General features: G+C 44.9%; 1 protein-coding gene across 4 annotated transcripts in view; it reads left to right on the top strand.

The window, feature by feature from the left end:
* The window catches only part of EDA (ectodysplasin A), a 493,666-nt gene that overhangs the window by 471,570 nt on the left and 5,300 nt on the right, over window positions 1–16,796 (top strand). The window contains exons 3-7 of one of the 4 annotated variants that reach the window (XM_045072767.1): window positions 2,940–2,963; window positions 10,479–10,658; window positions 12,032–12,066; window positions 12,989–13,040; window positions 16,071–16,186. In XM_045072767.1, the coding sequence (XP_044928702.1) occupies window positions 2,940–2,963; window positions 10,479–10,658; window positions 12,032–12,066; window positions 12,989–13,040; window positions 16,071–16,186 (407 nt within the window). Of the gene's footprint in view, window positions 1–2,939; window positions 2,964–10,478; window positions 10,659–12,031; window positions 12,067–12,988; window positions 13,041–16,061; window positions 16,193–16,796 lie in introns of all 4 variants that reach the window. The other 3 variants (XM_045072766.1, XM_045072765.1, XM_045072764.1) reach the window with 3 other exon arrangements.

The following is a 16,796-nucleotide window of genomic DNA, read 5'->3' as shown; positions in this document are numbered from 1 at the left end:
AAGAGAGAGAAAGGAGGGCAGAAAATACATTTGAAGATATAATATCTGAGAACTTCCCTAATGAGGAAGTAAACAGATATCCAGATCCAGGAGACACAAAGACCCCCAGGAAAATCAATAAAAGCAGATCCACCTAAGACATACTAGAATTATAATAGCAAAATATGGTGACAAAGAAAGCAATTTTAAAGCTGCAAGACAAGTTTCTTCAACAAATGGTGTTGGGAAAGAAGTGAGAGACCTGTACTCTGTTGGCAGGAATGTAAATTGATGCAGCCACTACGGAAAACGGTAAAGAGTTTCCTCAGAAAATTAAAAATAGAAATAACATATAATCTAGTAATTCTACTACTGGGTATTTACCCAAAGTAAATGAACACACAGATTCAAAAACTCCTATGTTTATTGCAGCATTACTTACAGTAGCCAAGATATGAAAGCAGCCCAAATGTCCATCAATAGATGATATGGAATATTATTACTCAGCCAGAAGAAAAATTAGATCTTGCAATTTGTGACACTGCTGGACCTAGAAGATATAAATGCTAAGTGAAATAAGTCAGACAAAGAAAGATAAATGCCATTTTCTTTCACTTACATGTGGAATCTTAAAAGTAAAACAAATGAATAAACAGATAAAAAGCAGAATCAGAGCTATAAATACAGAAAACAAGGTGAGAGTTGCCAGAGAGGAAAGGGGTAGAGAGATGGGCAATATGGGTAAAGGAGAGTGGGAGATATAGGCTTTCTTTTTGAAATGAATAAATCATGGGGGTAAAAGATACAGCATAGGGAATATAGTCAATAATATTATAATAGCAATGTATGTGGACAGATGGTAGCTACACTTGTAATGAGCATAACATATAATATAGAGTTGTTGAATAGCTGTTATTCACCTGAGTTAAAAATAAGATTCACTGAAAAAAAAGTGAAATAAAGCTAGTTTTGTTTAAAAAATAAATTTTTCCTTTTTCTTCCCCCTTTTATGTATGTATGTATGTATGCATGCATGCATTTATATACGTACAATGAGTTGGTTCCTGGTAAACACAACAGAAGTTTAAAAAAAAATTCTAACTTCCCTTTCCCTCTTTTCAGTTGTTGATTTAAGTCACACTTTCTCCAGGAAGTTTGGGTTTGTTGGTTCTTTTCTCAAATAGCCAATATAATTCCTTGTCTCCCCTCTTTGATATTTTTGTATCCAACTGAATGGTCTTTTCAGGTAGAGTTGTTTCCTTATTTACCTTGCTGCCTTCCAGAGGCACGCTTGGTGAAGACTGGTTGCTTGTGATAATCTGATCTCCTCAAAACCTGCTTTGAGAAGGGTGATGTGACAGTGCTGAAACTTTAGGCAGCTGAAATGGTCAGAACCTTGTCCAGGGCTAGCACAGCTGGTCTGTGAGTGCAGTGTCGCTGCACTTTCTGTGACCCCACTGCTCTGCCCTGCGGAGGTGGCTGGCTCGCTGGCTGGTAGCTGGCTGATGGGACTGGGCCTTTCTTCATAAAGCCTTCCTCCAATAGCTTTGGTTTTGGTCAAAGAGGTGGCCCTGCTTATGTTGAGTTGTTCCATCTTTGTAGTATTTGCACAGCTATGCTTCCTTGCCAGAACCCCCATGCACATTATCAAGGACTCTCAATGCCATTAAACACATAAAGGATAAGCAGCAAAGGAAGAAGACAAAGGCTGAGAGGAAGAAAAAGGAGGAGCAACAAGGATAAAACAATGGGGACTGATGACCTTCAGTGCAGCCAGTTGCTGAACCCAACCTAATACATCCCACGTACATAATAATACCTACTGTTACACGTGAAATTTAGCAGGGAAGCTACAAAAATAAAATTCTTTTGCAAGGGAAGGCCAGACAGCCATTTGTTATCAAAGGACCTATGCCTGCCTCTGATAGAGCCTGCTCTTACAGGTAAAGATCATTCTAGGCTTGTTGTAAAAATAAAATGAGATGATAAATGGAAATAACCAGGTTTTATGGGTTATAAAACAATATGCAAATGCTTGGTGTTCTTTTTGTAAGCTCCTGAGGACAATGACAACGGTTTAATGTCCAATAGTATCTTCATGGGAGTTTGGAACAGATTTTAAACACCTGCATCTAAAGAAAATCAAATCCACCTACAGAATGAAGAGAATTGGGTCCCCAGGAGGGGAAAACACTTGTGGAAGATCCATAAATTGTGTGTGTCTGGGGAGTGGTTGTCACCTAACCATATAGCAAAAGTTTTCCCATTGAGTATCCTCAATTGATTAGAATTGTTTTCTTTAGAAGCAATTTCCAAGAAAACGCCTGTGATTTCATTGTCAGTGAAACTGTTGACACTTCTTTTTTAAAGTGTCTGTTAACTTATAGTCAATTACATCAGGAGTGCATGTGGTACCCACATGAATGTATTTTGGTCACACTGCTTTAATAACTAACAATTGAAATCACAATAAGTGACTCCAAAGTCGTCGTCGTCTGCTGCTGCTGCTGCTGCTGCTGCTGTTTGTTCTATGAAAATGACCCTCTTTTCCATTTAGCTTCAATGCAGGAGACTTCATACCAGTTCTTCACCTGAATGCGTGACTCTTCAATCTCAGGACTCGCAGAATTAATGGAATGCCGTCCTAAGGTTGTTGAGTTCTGCGTTTATAGGCATTTCATCTCTATTTCATCTACCCATTCCCTCACTGCAAAGATGGAGACTGAAAGAGTTTTCTGTGGAAAAATCTTTCTTGTAACGTTCTTGTTACAATAGTCAAAAAACAGAAACAGACTGGAGAGGTCTGATAATTGGGAGATACCTTGCCAATGACCTGACCCTTGGTGTGGGGCTCCCTCAAAATCTGCAGTGTCTTTGGAGTTTCTCCTATGACTGTCTTGGAGAATAAACACTTTATGTTAATTTCCAGGGACTTAATTTTCCATTTTCTTTTTTAACAGGTCCAGTTAAAAACAAGAAAAAGGGTAAGTTAAGCTCCTGATTTTATAAAATTGTTCTCGTGTCTTTTCTAAAATTAGAAGGAAAAAAACCAAGGGAGTAATATTTTTATATATTCTTTCAATGTTGGTTGTCCACTGTTTTAGTCAATCACCTGTGACCTCCTTGAGTATGGTAGCTTCCATGAAACAAGAAGTAGAGATTGTTTTTCAGTGATGATTCATGAAATTGCTTCTCTAGCAGTATATGAAAGTTGTTTTTATTATTCTTTCTTGCTCCCTCTTTTATACAATTAAATTTACATCTCTTTCCTTCATTCTTCATTACTCTTTCCCCTTTCCTTTGTCCTTTCTTTACCTTCCTTTATGGAATCAATAATCACGTATAAATTAAGTCCTAAGACAGCTTGTGGGGACTAGGTATACCACCTCCCCGAAAGATGTCAGTACCCTGTTCTTGGCCTTAAAGCTATCCCTACCCTATGCCTTAGATAGTCAGAGAAAGTATTTCTCACTTTGGGGTTTCAATATCATTTTCTCTGTGATGGGAAAAGGAAAGCTGGAGGAATACCCTGATCTTTTGGTCCTTTCAAAGAAGCTTCTGGTTGAGCAGATCCATTGTGCCACTGTTGGGTCAGTATGTTTCTAATATACTTGCAACAAGATTGACCCAAGAGCTTGTACAAGCACTTGCACACTTGAATAGGAGAACCCAAAAAAACAGAACAAGTTCCAAAAGACAGAATTATGCTATTTCCGTGTTCTGACCTGGAAAGAAAATAAAGTGAAATTAATGATTTTCACTAAAACACTTTAAGTAGGGGCACCTGGGTGTCTCAGTTGGTTAAGTGTCTGCCTCTGGCTCAGGTTATGATCCTGGGGTCCTGCTCAGTGGGGAGTCTGCTTCTCCCTCTGCCCCTCCCCTATGCTCCTGCTCTCTTACTCTCAAATAAGTAAATAAAATCCTTTAAAAAATAAAGAATCAGGGCACCTGAGTGGCTCAGTCATTAAGCATCTGCCTTCAGCTCAGGTCTTGATCCCAGGGTCCTAAGATCGAGCCCCACATTGGGCTCCTTCTCAGCAGGGAGCCTGCTTTTCCCCTGTGTCTGCCATTCCCCCTGCTTGTGCTTACTCTCTCCCTCTCTCCCCTTTTCTCTCTCTCTCTCTCTCTCTCTCTTTCTGTCAAATAAATAAATAAATAAATATATTTTTAAAATAAAAAGTGAAATGCTTTAAGTAAAATGATTCTGTTAAGATTTCTGGAGCTTTATAGAGTAGATTATCAGTCCCAGAGTAGACCAAAGAGACTGGCTTCAGCTGCAGCCTGCTCCTTCTCTGAGCACGAGGGTACTCTGGTGGCTCACAGTACCATAGCCTACATGGAAAACCTGTGCCCCTGTTGTAAAGAAGCTGAGGATTGGCCTGGCTTCCTGAGCACCTGATCCGAGCAAAGTTGGAAAACAGCCGAGAGCTGGGGTCAATGAAGAAAGCCTTCTCCATTGGGCCTGGCCATTAACCAAGATATTACGGATTTACAAAAGTACATTTGATTTTTTCAGCATGTCGGTTTTTTCTAGTAGCTTATTTTTAGAGCAGTTTTAGGTTCACAACAAAATTGAGGGAAAAATACAGAGCATTCCCATATATTTCCTGCCCCACACAGGGACAGCCTCCCCCACCAGATTATGTACTACCAAGAGTAAGTACATTTGTTATAATTGAGTAGCCTCCATTGATATATCATCATCACTCAAAGTACATAGTTAACATTAGGCTTCATCTTGGTACTGTACATTCTAGGGGTTTTGACAAAATGTATAGTGACATAGATTCCCATAGAATACAGTATTTACAGAATAGTTTCACTTCCCTAAAAATCCTCTCTGCTTTGCCTTTTCATCATTGCCTCCCCCTAACCCTTGGCAACCACTGATCTTTCTCTTTTTTTTTCTTTAAAGATTCTATTTATTTATTTATTTATTTATTTGTCAGAGAGAGAGAGAGAGAGAGAGTGAGCACAAGCAGGGGGAGTGGCAGGCAGAGGGAGAAGCAGGATCCTCACAGAGCAAGGAGCCTGATGTGGGACTCAGTCCCAGGACCCAGGGATCTTAACCTGAGCAGAAGACAGATGCTTAACAGACTGAGCCACCCAGGCACCCCACCACTGACCTTTCTGTTGTCTTTTTAGTTTTGCCTTTTGAGATTGGCTTCTTTTACTTAGTAATATGCATTTAAGTTCCTCTATGTCTTTCCATGGCTCAATAGATCATTTCTTTTTCTTTTTTTCTTTTTTTAAGTTTTTATTTTAATTCCAGTTAGTTAACATCCAGTGTTATATTAGTTTCAGGTGTACAATGTAGTGATTCAACAATTCCACACATCACCCAGTGCTCATCATCACAAGTGCCCTCCTTTATCCCCATCACCTATTTCACCCAGCCTCCACCCACCTCCCCTCTGCTAACCAACAGTTTGTTGATTATAGTTAAGAGTCTGTTTCTTGGTTTCTCTCTCTCTCTCTCTCTCTCTTCCCATTTGGTTATATGGTTGTGTTTTTGTTTTTGTTTTTCTTAAACTTCACATACGTGTGAAATCATATGGTATTTGTCTTTATCTGACTGACTGATTTCACTTAGCAGAATACTCTCTACCTCCATCCATGTCATTGCAATGGATGCATTTCTATGGCTGAGCAATATTCCATTGCATATATATGCCAAATCTTATTTCTTGATTCATTAGCCAGTGGCCACATGGCCTATTTCCATAATTTGGGCCAGCGTAGATACTGCCGCTATAAACATCAGGGTGCATGTATTCCTTTGAATTAGCATTTTTGTATCCTTTGGTAAATATCTAGTAGTACAATTGCTGGATTGTAGGACAGTTCTAGTTTTCACTTTTTGAGGAAACCTCACACTGTTTTCCAGAATGGTTGCACCAGTTTGCATTCCACCAACAGTGCAAGAGGGTTCACTTTTCTCCACATCCTCGCCAGCCAACACCTGTTATTTCTTGTGTTGTGATGTTAGCCATTCTGACAGGAGTGAGGTGATATCTCATTACGTTTTGATTTACATTTCCTAATGATAAGTGATGTTGAGCATCTTTTCATGAGTCTTTTGGCCATCTGTATGTCTTCTTTGGAAAACTGTCTATTCATGTCTTCTGCCCATTTTTTAATTGGACTATTTGTTTTGAGGGTATTGCCTTTGAAAAGTTCTTTGTAGATTTTTGGATACTAACCATTTATCAGATTTGTCATTTGCAAATATCTTCCCATTCTGTAGGTTGTCCTTTAGTTTTGTGATTGTTTCCTTTGCTTTGTGAAAGCAGAAGGATTTTTATTATGAAGTGTATTTTTTTGCTTGTTTCCCTTGCCTCAGGAGATATATGTATAGAGATGTCGCTATGGTCAATGTCAAAGAACTTACTGCCTATGTTCTCTTCCACGATTTTTATGGTTTCAGGTCTCAAATTTAAGTCTTTAATCCATTTTTCTCTATGGTGAAAGAAAGTCATCCAGTTTCATTCTTAGGCATGTCACTGTCCAGTTTTCCCAACACCATTTGTTGAAGAGATTTTTTCTAACTGGACATTTTTTCCTGCTTTGTCAAAGATAATTGACCATATAATTGTAGGTTCATTTCTGGGTTTTCTACTATGTTCTGTTGATCTATGTGTCTGTTTTCATGCCAGTACCATCCTGTTTTGATTACTCTAACAAGCATATACTTTTTTTCTTTCTTTCCTTTTTTTTAATTTTTTATTTTTTATAAACATATATTTTTATCCCCAGGGGTACAGGTCTGTGAATCACCAGGTTTACACACTTCACAGCACTCACCAAAGCACATACCCTCCCCAATGTCAAGCATATACTTTTTAACTTTTATCACATCCCCTTTAAAATGGAAATTGTAATAAACCTAGAAAGCTCACTTGGATTTGACAAGGACACCCTCTGCTCCTTAACAAGTCCAAGGGTGACTTCCCTTCTTAATAGGTAGACTTGGGAACACTCTCTAATTACAGCTACTAGATTTTTCTTTTCACTCATTCACTGGACCATGAATAAGCACCTTATATTTGTCAGGAATAGAGATACCAAGATAAAGAAAAATGGTGCCTGCCCTCAAAAATCTCCCAGTGTAGCTAGAATAGTGGAAGTACACACAAATAATTACAGTATGGTATCAAAAATGCTCTCATTGAAGCATGAACAGTGTGCTGTGGGAGCACAAAGAAAGAGCAAGTAGTTCTCCCTGGGGGAGTGAGGAGCAACATTGCAGGGGAAAAAAAAAAAAAGAAAGAAATGGCATTTAACCTGGGCTTTGAAGGATGAGGGGAAATGGACATTCCAGCAAAGGGAAGAGCATACTCAGATCCCTCAGAAGCATGAAAGAACATGGCCTGTTTGGGGCAACAGCAAGTAGGCTAGCAATGTACCGAAGTGTAGGTCATGTGTGTGGTGGGGAATGGCAACCAGTTGTAGGTCATCCAATGAGTGAGCACTGAGAGAACATACTTGCTAGTGACAATAGAAGACAACTGCCTAGGCTAGAAGCCCTATAATTACAATTCTGAGAATCCAATGCCTCTGGCAGGGACTCGGATCACTGCCCAGCACTGCCACCTTGTATATGGGCCATTATTAGAAGGAGAATGCACATAGATCTTAAACATTTTCTTTGACTGAAAGTGATTTAGAAGCCATTTAATAAAGATTTCCTTGGACACAGTGAATAGGCACATGCCTGAAGAGGTAAATTGAGTTGTTCATTTAATTTCCATCTTTAATAGAATTTTCCCCTCCTACAACTAACTTGCTAATGTTCATTCCCTCTTCCTCCCTCGCCCTCCCCCTACCCTCACTTTCATTCACTTGTTTTTATTTGTTCTTTCAACAGTTTGGCCTTCACTAAAAGGTTAGTGAAGTTTAGCTTGGAAAAGAATGTGAACATTCTGTCATCGAAGACTGCACTGGAGAATTTTCTAAGTAGAGAAGTCTCTGGGCTTTTGTATCATGAAGTGTTCTGGTAACATCAGGAAATCCGGAGAAGGAATTCAATCCTCTAAAGTCAACCTCTTGTCCAGGGGTCATTTTGTACCTGTTCCTCTCTGGGCCAACTTTCTGTAAGGATGCAAGTATGAGAAGTACACTTGCCTAAACCTAGTTACAGAGGAGCAAAGAGGACCAGCTGCAGAACAGGAACTTTTTCCCAAATGTCCTCTAACATTTTCATAAGTGAAAATCCTGTTTTCACTGCAACCATTATTCTTTTTGACTAGAGAAGTTTCTGGCTGTAATTATTCCAAAATTATATTAGCAATCACAGGAGAGTCACAGTCTTGACACTGAAGTTTGTCCTACCCACAGAACACCCTCCAGCTTCAAAGTCAGTTAGGCCTGGAAATTCTGGGACATAGAACAATCTAATATGCACCTTTCTCTGTGTCTGTGCCAGTAGACACAGAGGAAGAAGAGGAAGAATAGAGAATAAGGAGGAAGAAGCAGACCTTACAGTCAGGCTAGGGAAGTTTCCTGACTGCCAAGAGTAAGTCAGTCTTCCTTACGGTACCTCAACCTTGGGAGGAAACTTAGAATAATCATCAAGGCCAAACTCCTCGTTTTACCAGTGAGAAACTAAGGCTCAGGGAGAGAAAGGAATTTGCCCAAAGTGCATCTGTGGCAGGGCTGGGGCTTCGAGCCTTATCTCCTGACTACAGATTTTGTGTTCCTTCCACTGCACTAGCTGGAATTGAAACTTGGGTGCTGAATAAGCCTGACTTGGAAGCTGCCCAAATCTGAAGGGAGATGGCTTTCCTGTTCAGCATCTTGAAATTGGCTAATCTAGAAACCGGGCAGATCCAGTCTTTTGCGGCTGCTACCTGCAGGGAAAATAAGAAAGCTCCCTCCTGCCTCTAGGGCTCTAAGGCTACAGGGAGTCTCCCCAGGGCAGGAGCCCCACCGTGACCCCGTTGTTTCATACCAAATGCAGAAGTCATTAAACATGGACAACTGGCCTCTTGAATTTCTGAAACACAAGGCATTATTTTTAAAGGGGGGCCTGATAAATCAGGACAGGATTCTCCTAAGAGCCTGGGGAGCAAGGAGTCAGAGTTGTTAAGGAGGTGTTTCGGTGAGACTTAAGAGGGTTACATTTAGAACTCAGACAGTACCACAGGTGGAAATACTGTCGCGGAGTCTGGTCAAAGCCTTCTGTTCCTGGGATTTCCACAAATTGTGAAAAAAGTAGTGAAAGGTAAAAGACACCCCCCTCGGGGTCACCAGTCGTGCATGAATTAGGCTGCACAGAGCAGAGGAAGTAAACAGGAGCTGTGGGTTTTGGTACAAGACCACAGTTATGACTCAGTCAAATACCTACATCCTGGTGGGGATGTTGGAAGGACTGGAATATGGAATAGAAGGGCCGGGATCCTTCTGAAAGGATAGCGAGGAGGGAAAGGGAAAGGAGCTGGTGGGCTTAATTAATAATATGTTGGAGAATCGGGCCTCAGAGGAAAGATGCTGGAAAGCCAGATTATTTAGCCTATTTAAAATAGAGGTTGACAGGTGACTTAAGTAAGCATATGAGGGTTATTATGTGTTTGATGGTAACTATTCTCTAGCTACACAAAGAATAAATTAAAAGCTCAAATTGCCACAGGAGGGATTTCAGCTAAATATACAGAAGAACTTCCTAACAGTGAGGGGATGATAACCACCAGAACATGTTACCAGGGGAGTTTACAGAATTGCCTTTCCCAGAGATCTTTAAAAATAGGGTTTAGAGAGGTCAGCTGAAAAAGCAAAACTGCCAGCTGCTTCCTCGGCTTTTTCTACTCTTTTTTCTACTGTTTCCCCTTCTTTCCTTCCATCTTTCTATCCGCCCCCTCCCCCACCCCCTACCTCTCATCTCCCAAATTCCTTCCCGATCCTCATTCGCAGCTGCCACCACCTCTATACCAATCCCTAGTTCCTGTATATCCCAACTTCTGTAGGAAACCTTCCTGGTGTTGATATTATTCCCAAGGTCAGGCTGTCCTCCTAGCTCCCTCTTCTCATCACATCAAGTCCTCCAAACCGGGCAGCAGACATGAAAGCCCACTCTTCAATGGTAGCCCAATTCTCCATTCAAAAAGGTGACCTGGTCACTTGGTAATTCTAATCTTTTGGACTCATCTGAAAGGTAACCTCCTTTATGAAACCTTCTCTGACCTCTTAAGCATTTGTCCCTACTACTAATATGGTACTTGGACTCCCCTGTGACTGTGTCTGTTTCCCGAGTAGACTGAGCTCCTTCAGGGTCATTTATTTCTGTATCTTCAAACCAGCTCTGTAAATAATTATTCATGAAAGGGGATAGGGTGTGTGTGTGTGTGTGTGTGTGTGTGTGTTGTATAATAAAGTGTTCACCTTTTTAGCAGCAGGAATTCCCAAAGGGCTGACTTTGTGTCCTTGGAAGTGTGTAGAAGTCCTGACAGTATATTTGTTTTGAGTCAATAACTACAAATGTAATACTGAATCTTGTCTTTTAGGAAAGAAGGCAGGACCTCCTGGGCCCAATGGCCCTCCTGGACCTCCAGGACCCCCAGGACCCCAGGGACCCCCAGGGATTCCAGGAATTCCTGGAATTCCAGGAACAACTGTGATGGGACCACCTGGCCCTCCAGGTCCCCCTGGTCCTCAGGGACCCCCTGGCCTACAGGGACCTTCTGGTGAGTTCCTCTGCCTCTCCAACCTTCCCCTAGGCTCCTTGCAAGTACTTGAAAAGAGCAGGTGTGGACTATCCTAAGGGCACTTTCCAACGGTGGTGATGGCTTTGGTGAACAAGAAGAACAGGTCTCCTATCTCAGTGGAGAGCTAGGACTTGAACAAGCCAGTAGGCCCTGACCTTCTCTAACTCTGCCTGCTCTTGACCTTTCTATTACAAGCCCTCCCTGACTCTAGGCCTCCCTGTAGTGAGCCAGGAAACTCCCATAAGCCAGAACCAGAGGCCCCAAGGCCCCACTAGATTTCCAGTGGGGGATGGATTTGGTCTGCTCTGATTTCCAGCATGTAGCACCAAATGTTTATGTCTGATTGAAAACAGGCTATGGAGAGGAATGTTGGGGACTGGAAGAAATGACCAGCCCTAGAACAGTCTCATCCCATGAACTCTGAAGGGCCTTTCTCGTAGCGGTAGACAGTCACTGGTGACCAGGGAGTTAGAAACTTACAGGTCACCGGGGCTGGGGAAGAAACAAACACTGTCTCTAAGACTGAGGAGCCAAGTGCCTGTTCAAATAGCATCAAATCTCTTTGTGTCATTCCTCTTGGGTCCAGAAGGGCATCTGGAAGGTAGAGATGCCAATCCAAACCCACCTAATTGGAATTGACAGGAGTCATACTGCCAGGGCTTGGGTCAGTTGTTATTTCCTCCTGCTGCTCCCCTCTTGTTTCTTGGCCCATTAAGGAAATGGACTTTTTACACAGCTGATCTCTCTGGGTCCGAAAATTCTGTAGCAGGACTCAGATTCTTTGACTCAGAGTTCAAATGGGGTTAATCAGCATTACCATGACCATAAGAGATGGAGTTAGAGGTTTTTGGTTTGTTTCTTTTGTTTTTTGTATCCCAGTCTTTCTACAGATACTGAGCACCTTCTGTGTGCAAGAGATATATTGATAAGTGGGCCCCATTCTCACAGAGTTTAGGTCCCAGGGGAGGAGAGAGGCGATTAAGGAAGCAAGATATTTACAACGGCAATGCTTTCTATGAGGACCCTGAAAGAAAGGGAGCAAAAGACTAAAGACGCAAAGGGCACCGTCTCGGGGTCACGGGGTCACTTGGTGGCAGGAATGCACTGTCCTCTGTCTCTACCAGTGCTCAGTGAGGCTTGCCTTGGAGCCAGCGTTAGCCAGAGTCCACTTTCCCTGCTGGACGCTGGGCCCACTGAGGAGGCAGGTCAGGGAGGAGGAAGAGAAGAGAGCAGTATCCTCTCCCATCCCAGGGCCTGGCTGCCCAGAGCAAGGTTCACTGCCACTCACTGCCTAGCTGAGGAGAGAGAAAGGGAAGGAGCATGCCCTCTGATTGTCCTGTCCTATTTTGCAGGTGCTGCTGATAAAGCTGGACCTCGAGAAAACCAGGTTGGCTGGGAATTGCTTTCTTCCTGGGGAGGAGGGAAGGCCATAAGGCTAGAACCACGTTCCAGTGGCTCCCTGTTAAGTTTGTGAAGATGCCCTGGGCGGGGCATCCCAAAGTTGTTCACTCACAGCCCCCTCGGGTCCCAAGGAATAGAAAAGCTTTGCCCCAGGGCCTGCCTTTAACTCAGCCTTTCCATGGCCATTTCTCCCCACCTCCCCACACAGAAGACAGAAGGTCACCATATCCAAGCGCAGTCATACCCTGAAATGAGCTGCCAGTCAGGCCTATCCACCCAAGCCTCCAACCTCCCACCCACACCAGACACCTTGTGGGCACTCAGACCGCTGGGGATCAGGAGCTTGAAAATCAGCCAACCAGCTCCAGGCCAAACATAGCCTAGGCTTCTGCCTTAAAGGCCTGAAGGGCTCCTCCCTTGTCTTTGAGCTTCCTAATCTGTCTGTATTGGCAAGTTGTGCTGCATTGCCTTGGCTCATCTCAGCCCCCTTCACTCACCACAGCTGTTTGGCCACAATTATAAATCTACATGGCGGCACAGTGCTTGATAGCTTGCAGGGAATTGTAGATCTGTCACCTCATTTGATCTTCAGACATCCCTGTAAGAGAGGCCAGACAGAGATTTTTAAATTCCCATTTCACAGTTAGGGAAATGAGACTTGGAGTGGGGGTGAGAGGATTACATTCCGCTGAGGTCACTTAGCCAGGAAGGGGCGGAGCTGCAAATCACATGACCCACCAGCAGAGATGTGCTCCCTGGCCTCCCAGGACGGGAGAAAGGGATCCGAATTGGGAAATGAAAGGATACTGGAAGTCAGAGGTGGGAACACGTTGACTGGTGGCTAAGCAGGTGGCTAAGCAGGCAGCCATTTCTCTCAGTGACGACTCTCTCTGTCCTTATCCTCCCAGCCAGCTGTGGTGCATCTACAGGGCCAAGGGTCAGCAATTCAAGTCAAGAATGGTAAGAGTCAAAGTCGTCTCTCTCCCTAAGAGGAGCTTCTCCTGTCTTTCTTATTCGCAGCCTTCAAAGAATCACCAGCCTAGCTCCTCCGTGGGCCCCTAGAAGTAACCTGGGCCGTTGGCGGGGTGGGGTGCGCATTCGCTACTCCGTCTGCCCTCTGCTGGCTGTCCTGGGTAATTGCTCGCACCTAGACTGGTGCGACCTAGACTGGCACAAATTGCATTTAGAATCTCTGATGAGAAAGCAGAAAGGGACTTGAGACATCATGGAGGCGGGGAATTCTTGGCAGATGAAGGTGGTATCAGAGTCACCAAGGGGACATGTACAGTTTGATCAACATCTTCACAATACATGCTAGAGAAGATAAAACCACAGAAAAGTAAATTGTTGTCTGATGGGTCTCCGCAGAAAACAGGTGGAGGGAGCATTTCCCGGGGTTGGGGGAGGGAGGAAGCATGCCAGACTCTCCTGGGAGTATGAGATGCTAGTATCTGTAAGAAGGGGAAACAGGTTTAAGGGGCTTAAGAAAACTGACTTAATGTAATCCCAGCATTTAAAAGATGGGGAACCAGAGTCCCAGTGAGAATGGATAATCCCTTAAGAAATCATACTGCTGGGGCGCCTGGGTGGCTCAGTGGGTTGAAGCCTCTGCCAGGGTCCTGGGATCGAGCCCCGCATCGGGCTTTCTGCTCAGCGGGGAGCCTGCTTCCCTGCCTCTCTGCCTGCCTCTCTGCCTACTTGTGATCTGTCTGTCAAGTAAATAAATAAAATCTTTTAAAAATTTTATTTTTAAAAAATCATACTGCCTTATATTTGGATGGTCCTTTGGAGTTTTCAGCATGCATTCTTTTGTCTTTCTTTTTTAAAGATTATATTTATTTGAGAGAGAGAGAGATAGCACGGAAACAGGAAGGAGGGACCGAGGAAGAGGGAGAAGCAGGCTCCCTGCTGAGCAGGTAGCCTGATCCCAGGACCCTGGAATCATGACCCTAACCAAAGGCAGCCACTTAACTGACTGAGCCACCCAGGTGCCCCTTGTCTTTCATTTCCTGTGCTCCTCACAGCAACCCTGTGCTGCAGGTATTAGTTCCTTTTTGCAGAGACAGAAACTGAAGCTCGGAGAAGTTAATTCCTTGGCCCAAGAGTTCAGTTAAGTGTAGGGGCTGGATTCAAAACTATGTCTGTCTGAGTCTTTCCATGGTGCTGGGCTCCTTCAGTGATGTGCGTACACTCCACTGAATGATTAGGTTCATTTTCTCCCCCAAAGAGACATGAACATTCATTAAAGAACAGCACTTCAAAATAATGTCCAGTCCCCAGGGTGCACGTAGCCTAAAATGCCTGACCTCCCGTCCCACCGCCCCAGGACCCTTAGGAAGCAGCAAGCCAGCCAGGATGCCAGATGCTTAAGGAGCCTGGAAAGGAAGGGAGGGGCTCTAAGTGCAGAAACAGTGAATGAAGTTTAGGAAACCTGCTGCATGGGGACAGCTCCTAAGAGTCCAGTCTGCCCTGAACCGACTGTGCTGAGCTGCCCTAATGATCATGCTTAGCCACATCCTGGACTGCCACCTGGATGCCTGAAATTTAATCACCTCCAAAGTAGAAGGAGGAACAGAGCAGTAGCAAAAACCAAAGAGTCCTGCTGGGACCAAGTGCCTTGGGCCCTGGGGCCCTGGATGGGCCATAATCACCATCTGTCCAGGGAGGAGTGAGACAGGCGGGAAACAGATTCGTCTGGGTGGACGGGTGGCCTCCATGCTCAGTCTATGCCCGAAGCTATGGATTTTGCTCCCACTACCATGCAACAAGACCAGCTCCAACCCTCTGGGCCAATCCCTAATCATAGTTTATGCTGATCTTAAGTTGCAGCGAAAGCAGAAGGGAGGGAGGAGGGGTGGAAGTACACCAAGCAGAGCAGTCACCTGGAGGGGCTGCACCAGGGCATCTCTTCCTAACTCCTGTCCCACCCACTGTCACCTCAAGGAAAGATGACCACCTATTCCAAAAGGCCCGTTTCCTCACACCTCTGAGAGGCAGGCCTCCTGAGACTAGCGAAAGATGAACATTCACAACATAATTCCTTGGGTGAAGAAGGGAAGGTTTTGAGAGGGAACAGTCCCCTGAGCTTAGACCCTCTCCTCCAGTGGTGGAAGGAAGGAACATCCCTCCTTCTGCAGGATTGAAAGGGAAGCTTTTCCTTCACCTTCCCATACTGGCTCTCATTGTCCAGCAAAGGCGGTAGGATAACCCCTCTTCCCTCAATGGGATTGGGCTGGCAGATGCTTTACCAGGGATAACTCAGCTCCCAGATACCCTTGCTGGCTCTAGTGCTGCTGGCTGGTCTATCCCTCACTCTCATAAAGTTTCCCCTCTCATATGGGGCCTTAGGACGGGTGGCCACTCATTCCAGCTGTCATGAAGTCTGACTCACCCGCGATCACTAAGGTTCTCCAGGTAGACAGTTCCTTGGGCTGAGTGGTTTCCTGCATGGGGCAGGGAAGCCTTCCAGAAGGGAGCGGGCACGAAGGAACTGTAAAAAGGAATCTTTAAAGGAGAAAGAAAAAACCCATGAACCTGAGAGCCAGAGGAGGGATTCAGGGGCTAGGGCTGGAGAAATAGAATGGAATAATAAGACCTAGCCTGCCACTCAGTGTCTGAATGTTGCCTGCACAGGCCCCAGAACAACAAAGAAAATAGGGCAGCATGCCCACTGTCTTCTTGCCTTCACCCCTAATTCCAGCTGCAAGGTGTTGGTTAAAGACCCTTCTAGATGGAGGGGTCAGGAAAGGAGGGAGGGAGGCAGACAAAGCCCCCCAGAGGCCTGAGGCAGGCCTGGCAGCTGCTGGACAAACAGAATGCTTCCACACGCTCTTCTGAAAGCAAACAGCTTGGCCTCTGGGGTTGTCCACCTTGCGCTGGGATCTGGGTGGGGGTGGGGAGGGGTGCTGCTCCCTGTCTCTTGTTTCTGTTGCCCGGATTCTTCGGACATGTACTGAGTGACTGCCCTTCTCTCATACTGAGATCTTTCAGGTGGAGTGCTCAATGACTGGTCTCGCATCACCATGAACCCCAAGGTGTTTAAGCTACATCCCCGCAGCGGGGAGCTGGAGGTACTGGTGGACGGCACCTACTTCATCTATAGTCAGGTAGAAGTGAGTACGGTCTCAGGCCTAACTCTTCTTATATCCAGAATGCAGATCCGGTGCAGGCCACATAGGGGCACTGTGGAGCCAGCCAAGACCTGCTAACTTCCCCCTCTCTAGGGAGACTGGGGTGGGGGCGCTACCCTGGGAGGCAGTTGAAAAGGGGAAAGAGAGAAGGGCCCGTTTTGGTTGGGGTCCCCCCCCCCAGCCGGTTATCCTTGAAAAACTGCAAACGGGCCCCTCCCACACCCCCACCATCTGATCCCCTCCTGCTGGGCCCCAGGCCGTCGTTGCCCCATTCTACTGCCAAACTCCATCTCTGGGTCAGTATATATCCTCTGAGCATACCCCCTTCCCCCGCCGACACCGCTAGCTCCACATTAAATAGTGCTCCTGCAGGCTTTCTCTCCACCTCAAAGCCATTTATTTGGGATGGTATTTCCTTCCTCTTTCTCCCTCTCCTGTCCACCTTTCTGTGTCTCTGTCCATTCCGTCCAACATCCTGCCACCATTCTCCCAGCCCTTGGGGTTCTTTCCTTGCCCTCCCCTGCTCCGCACTGGATCTGCTCCCCAGGTGTGCCCAGCCACTCCCGCCCCTGTTGTTTGCCTCAGA

This window comes from Mustela putorius, unplaced genomic scaffold (assembly GCF_011764305.1).
Source record: "Mustela putorius furo isolate JIRA1106 unplaced genomic scaffold, ASM1176430v1.1 tig00004053_pilon_pilon_pilon, whole genome shotgun sequence".
In the NCBI taxonomy this organism is placed as follows: domain Eukaryota; kingdom Metazoa; phylum Chordata; class Mammalia; order Carnivora; family Mustelidae; genus Mustela; species Mustela putorius.
This window is presented reverse-complemented; position numbering and strand designations above follow the sequence as displayed.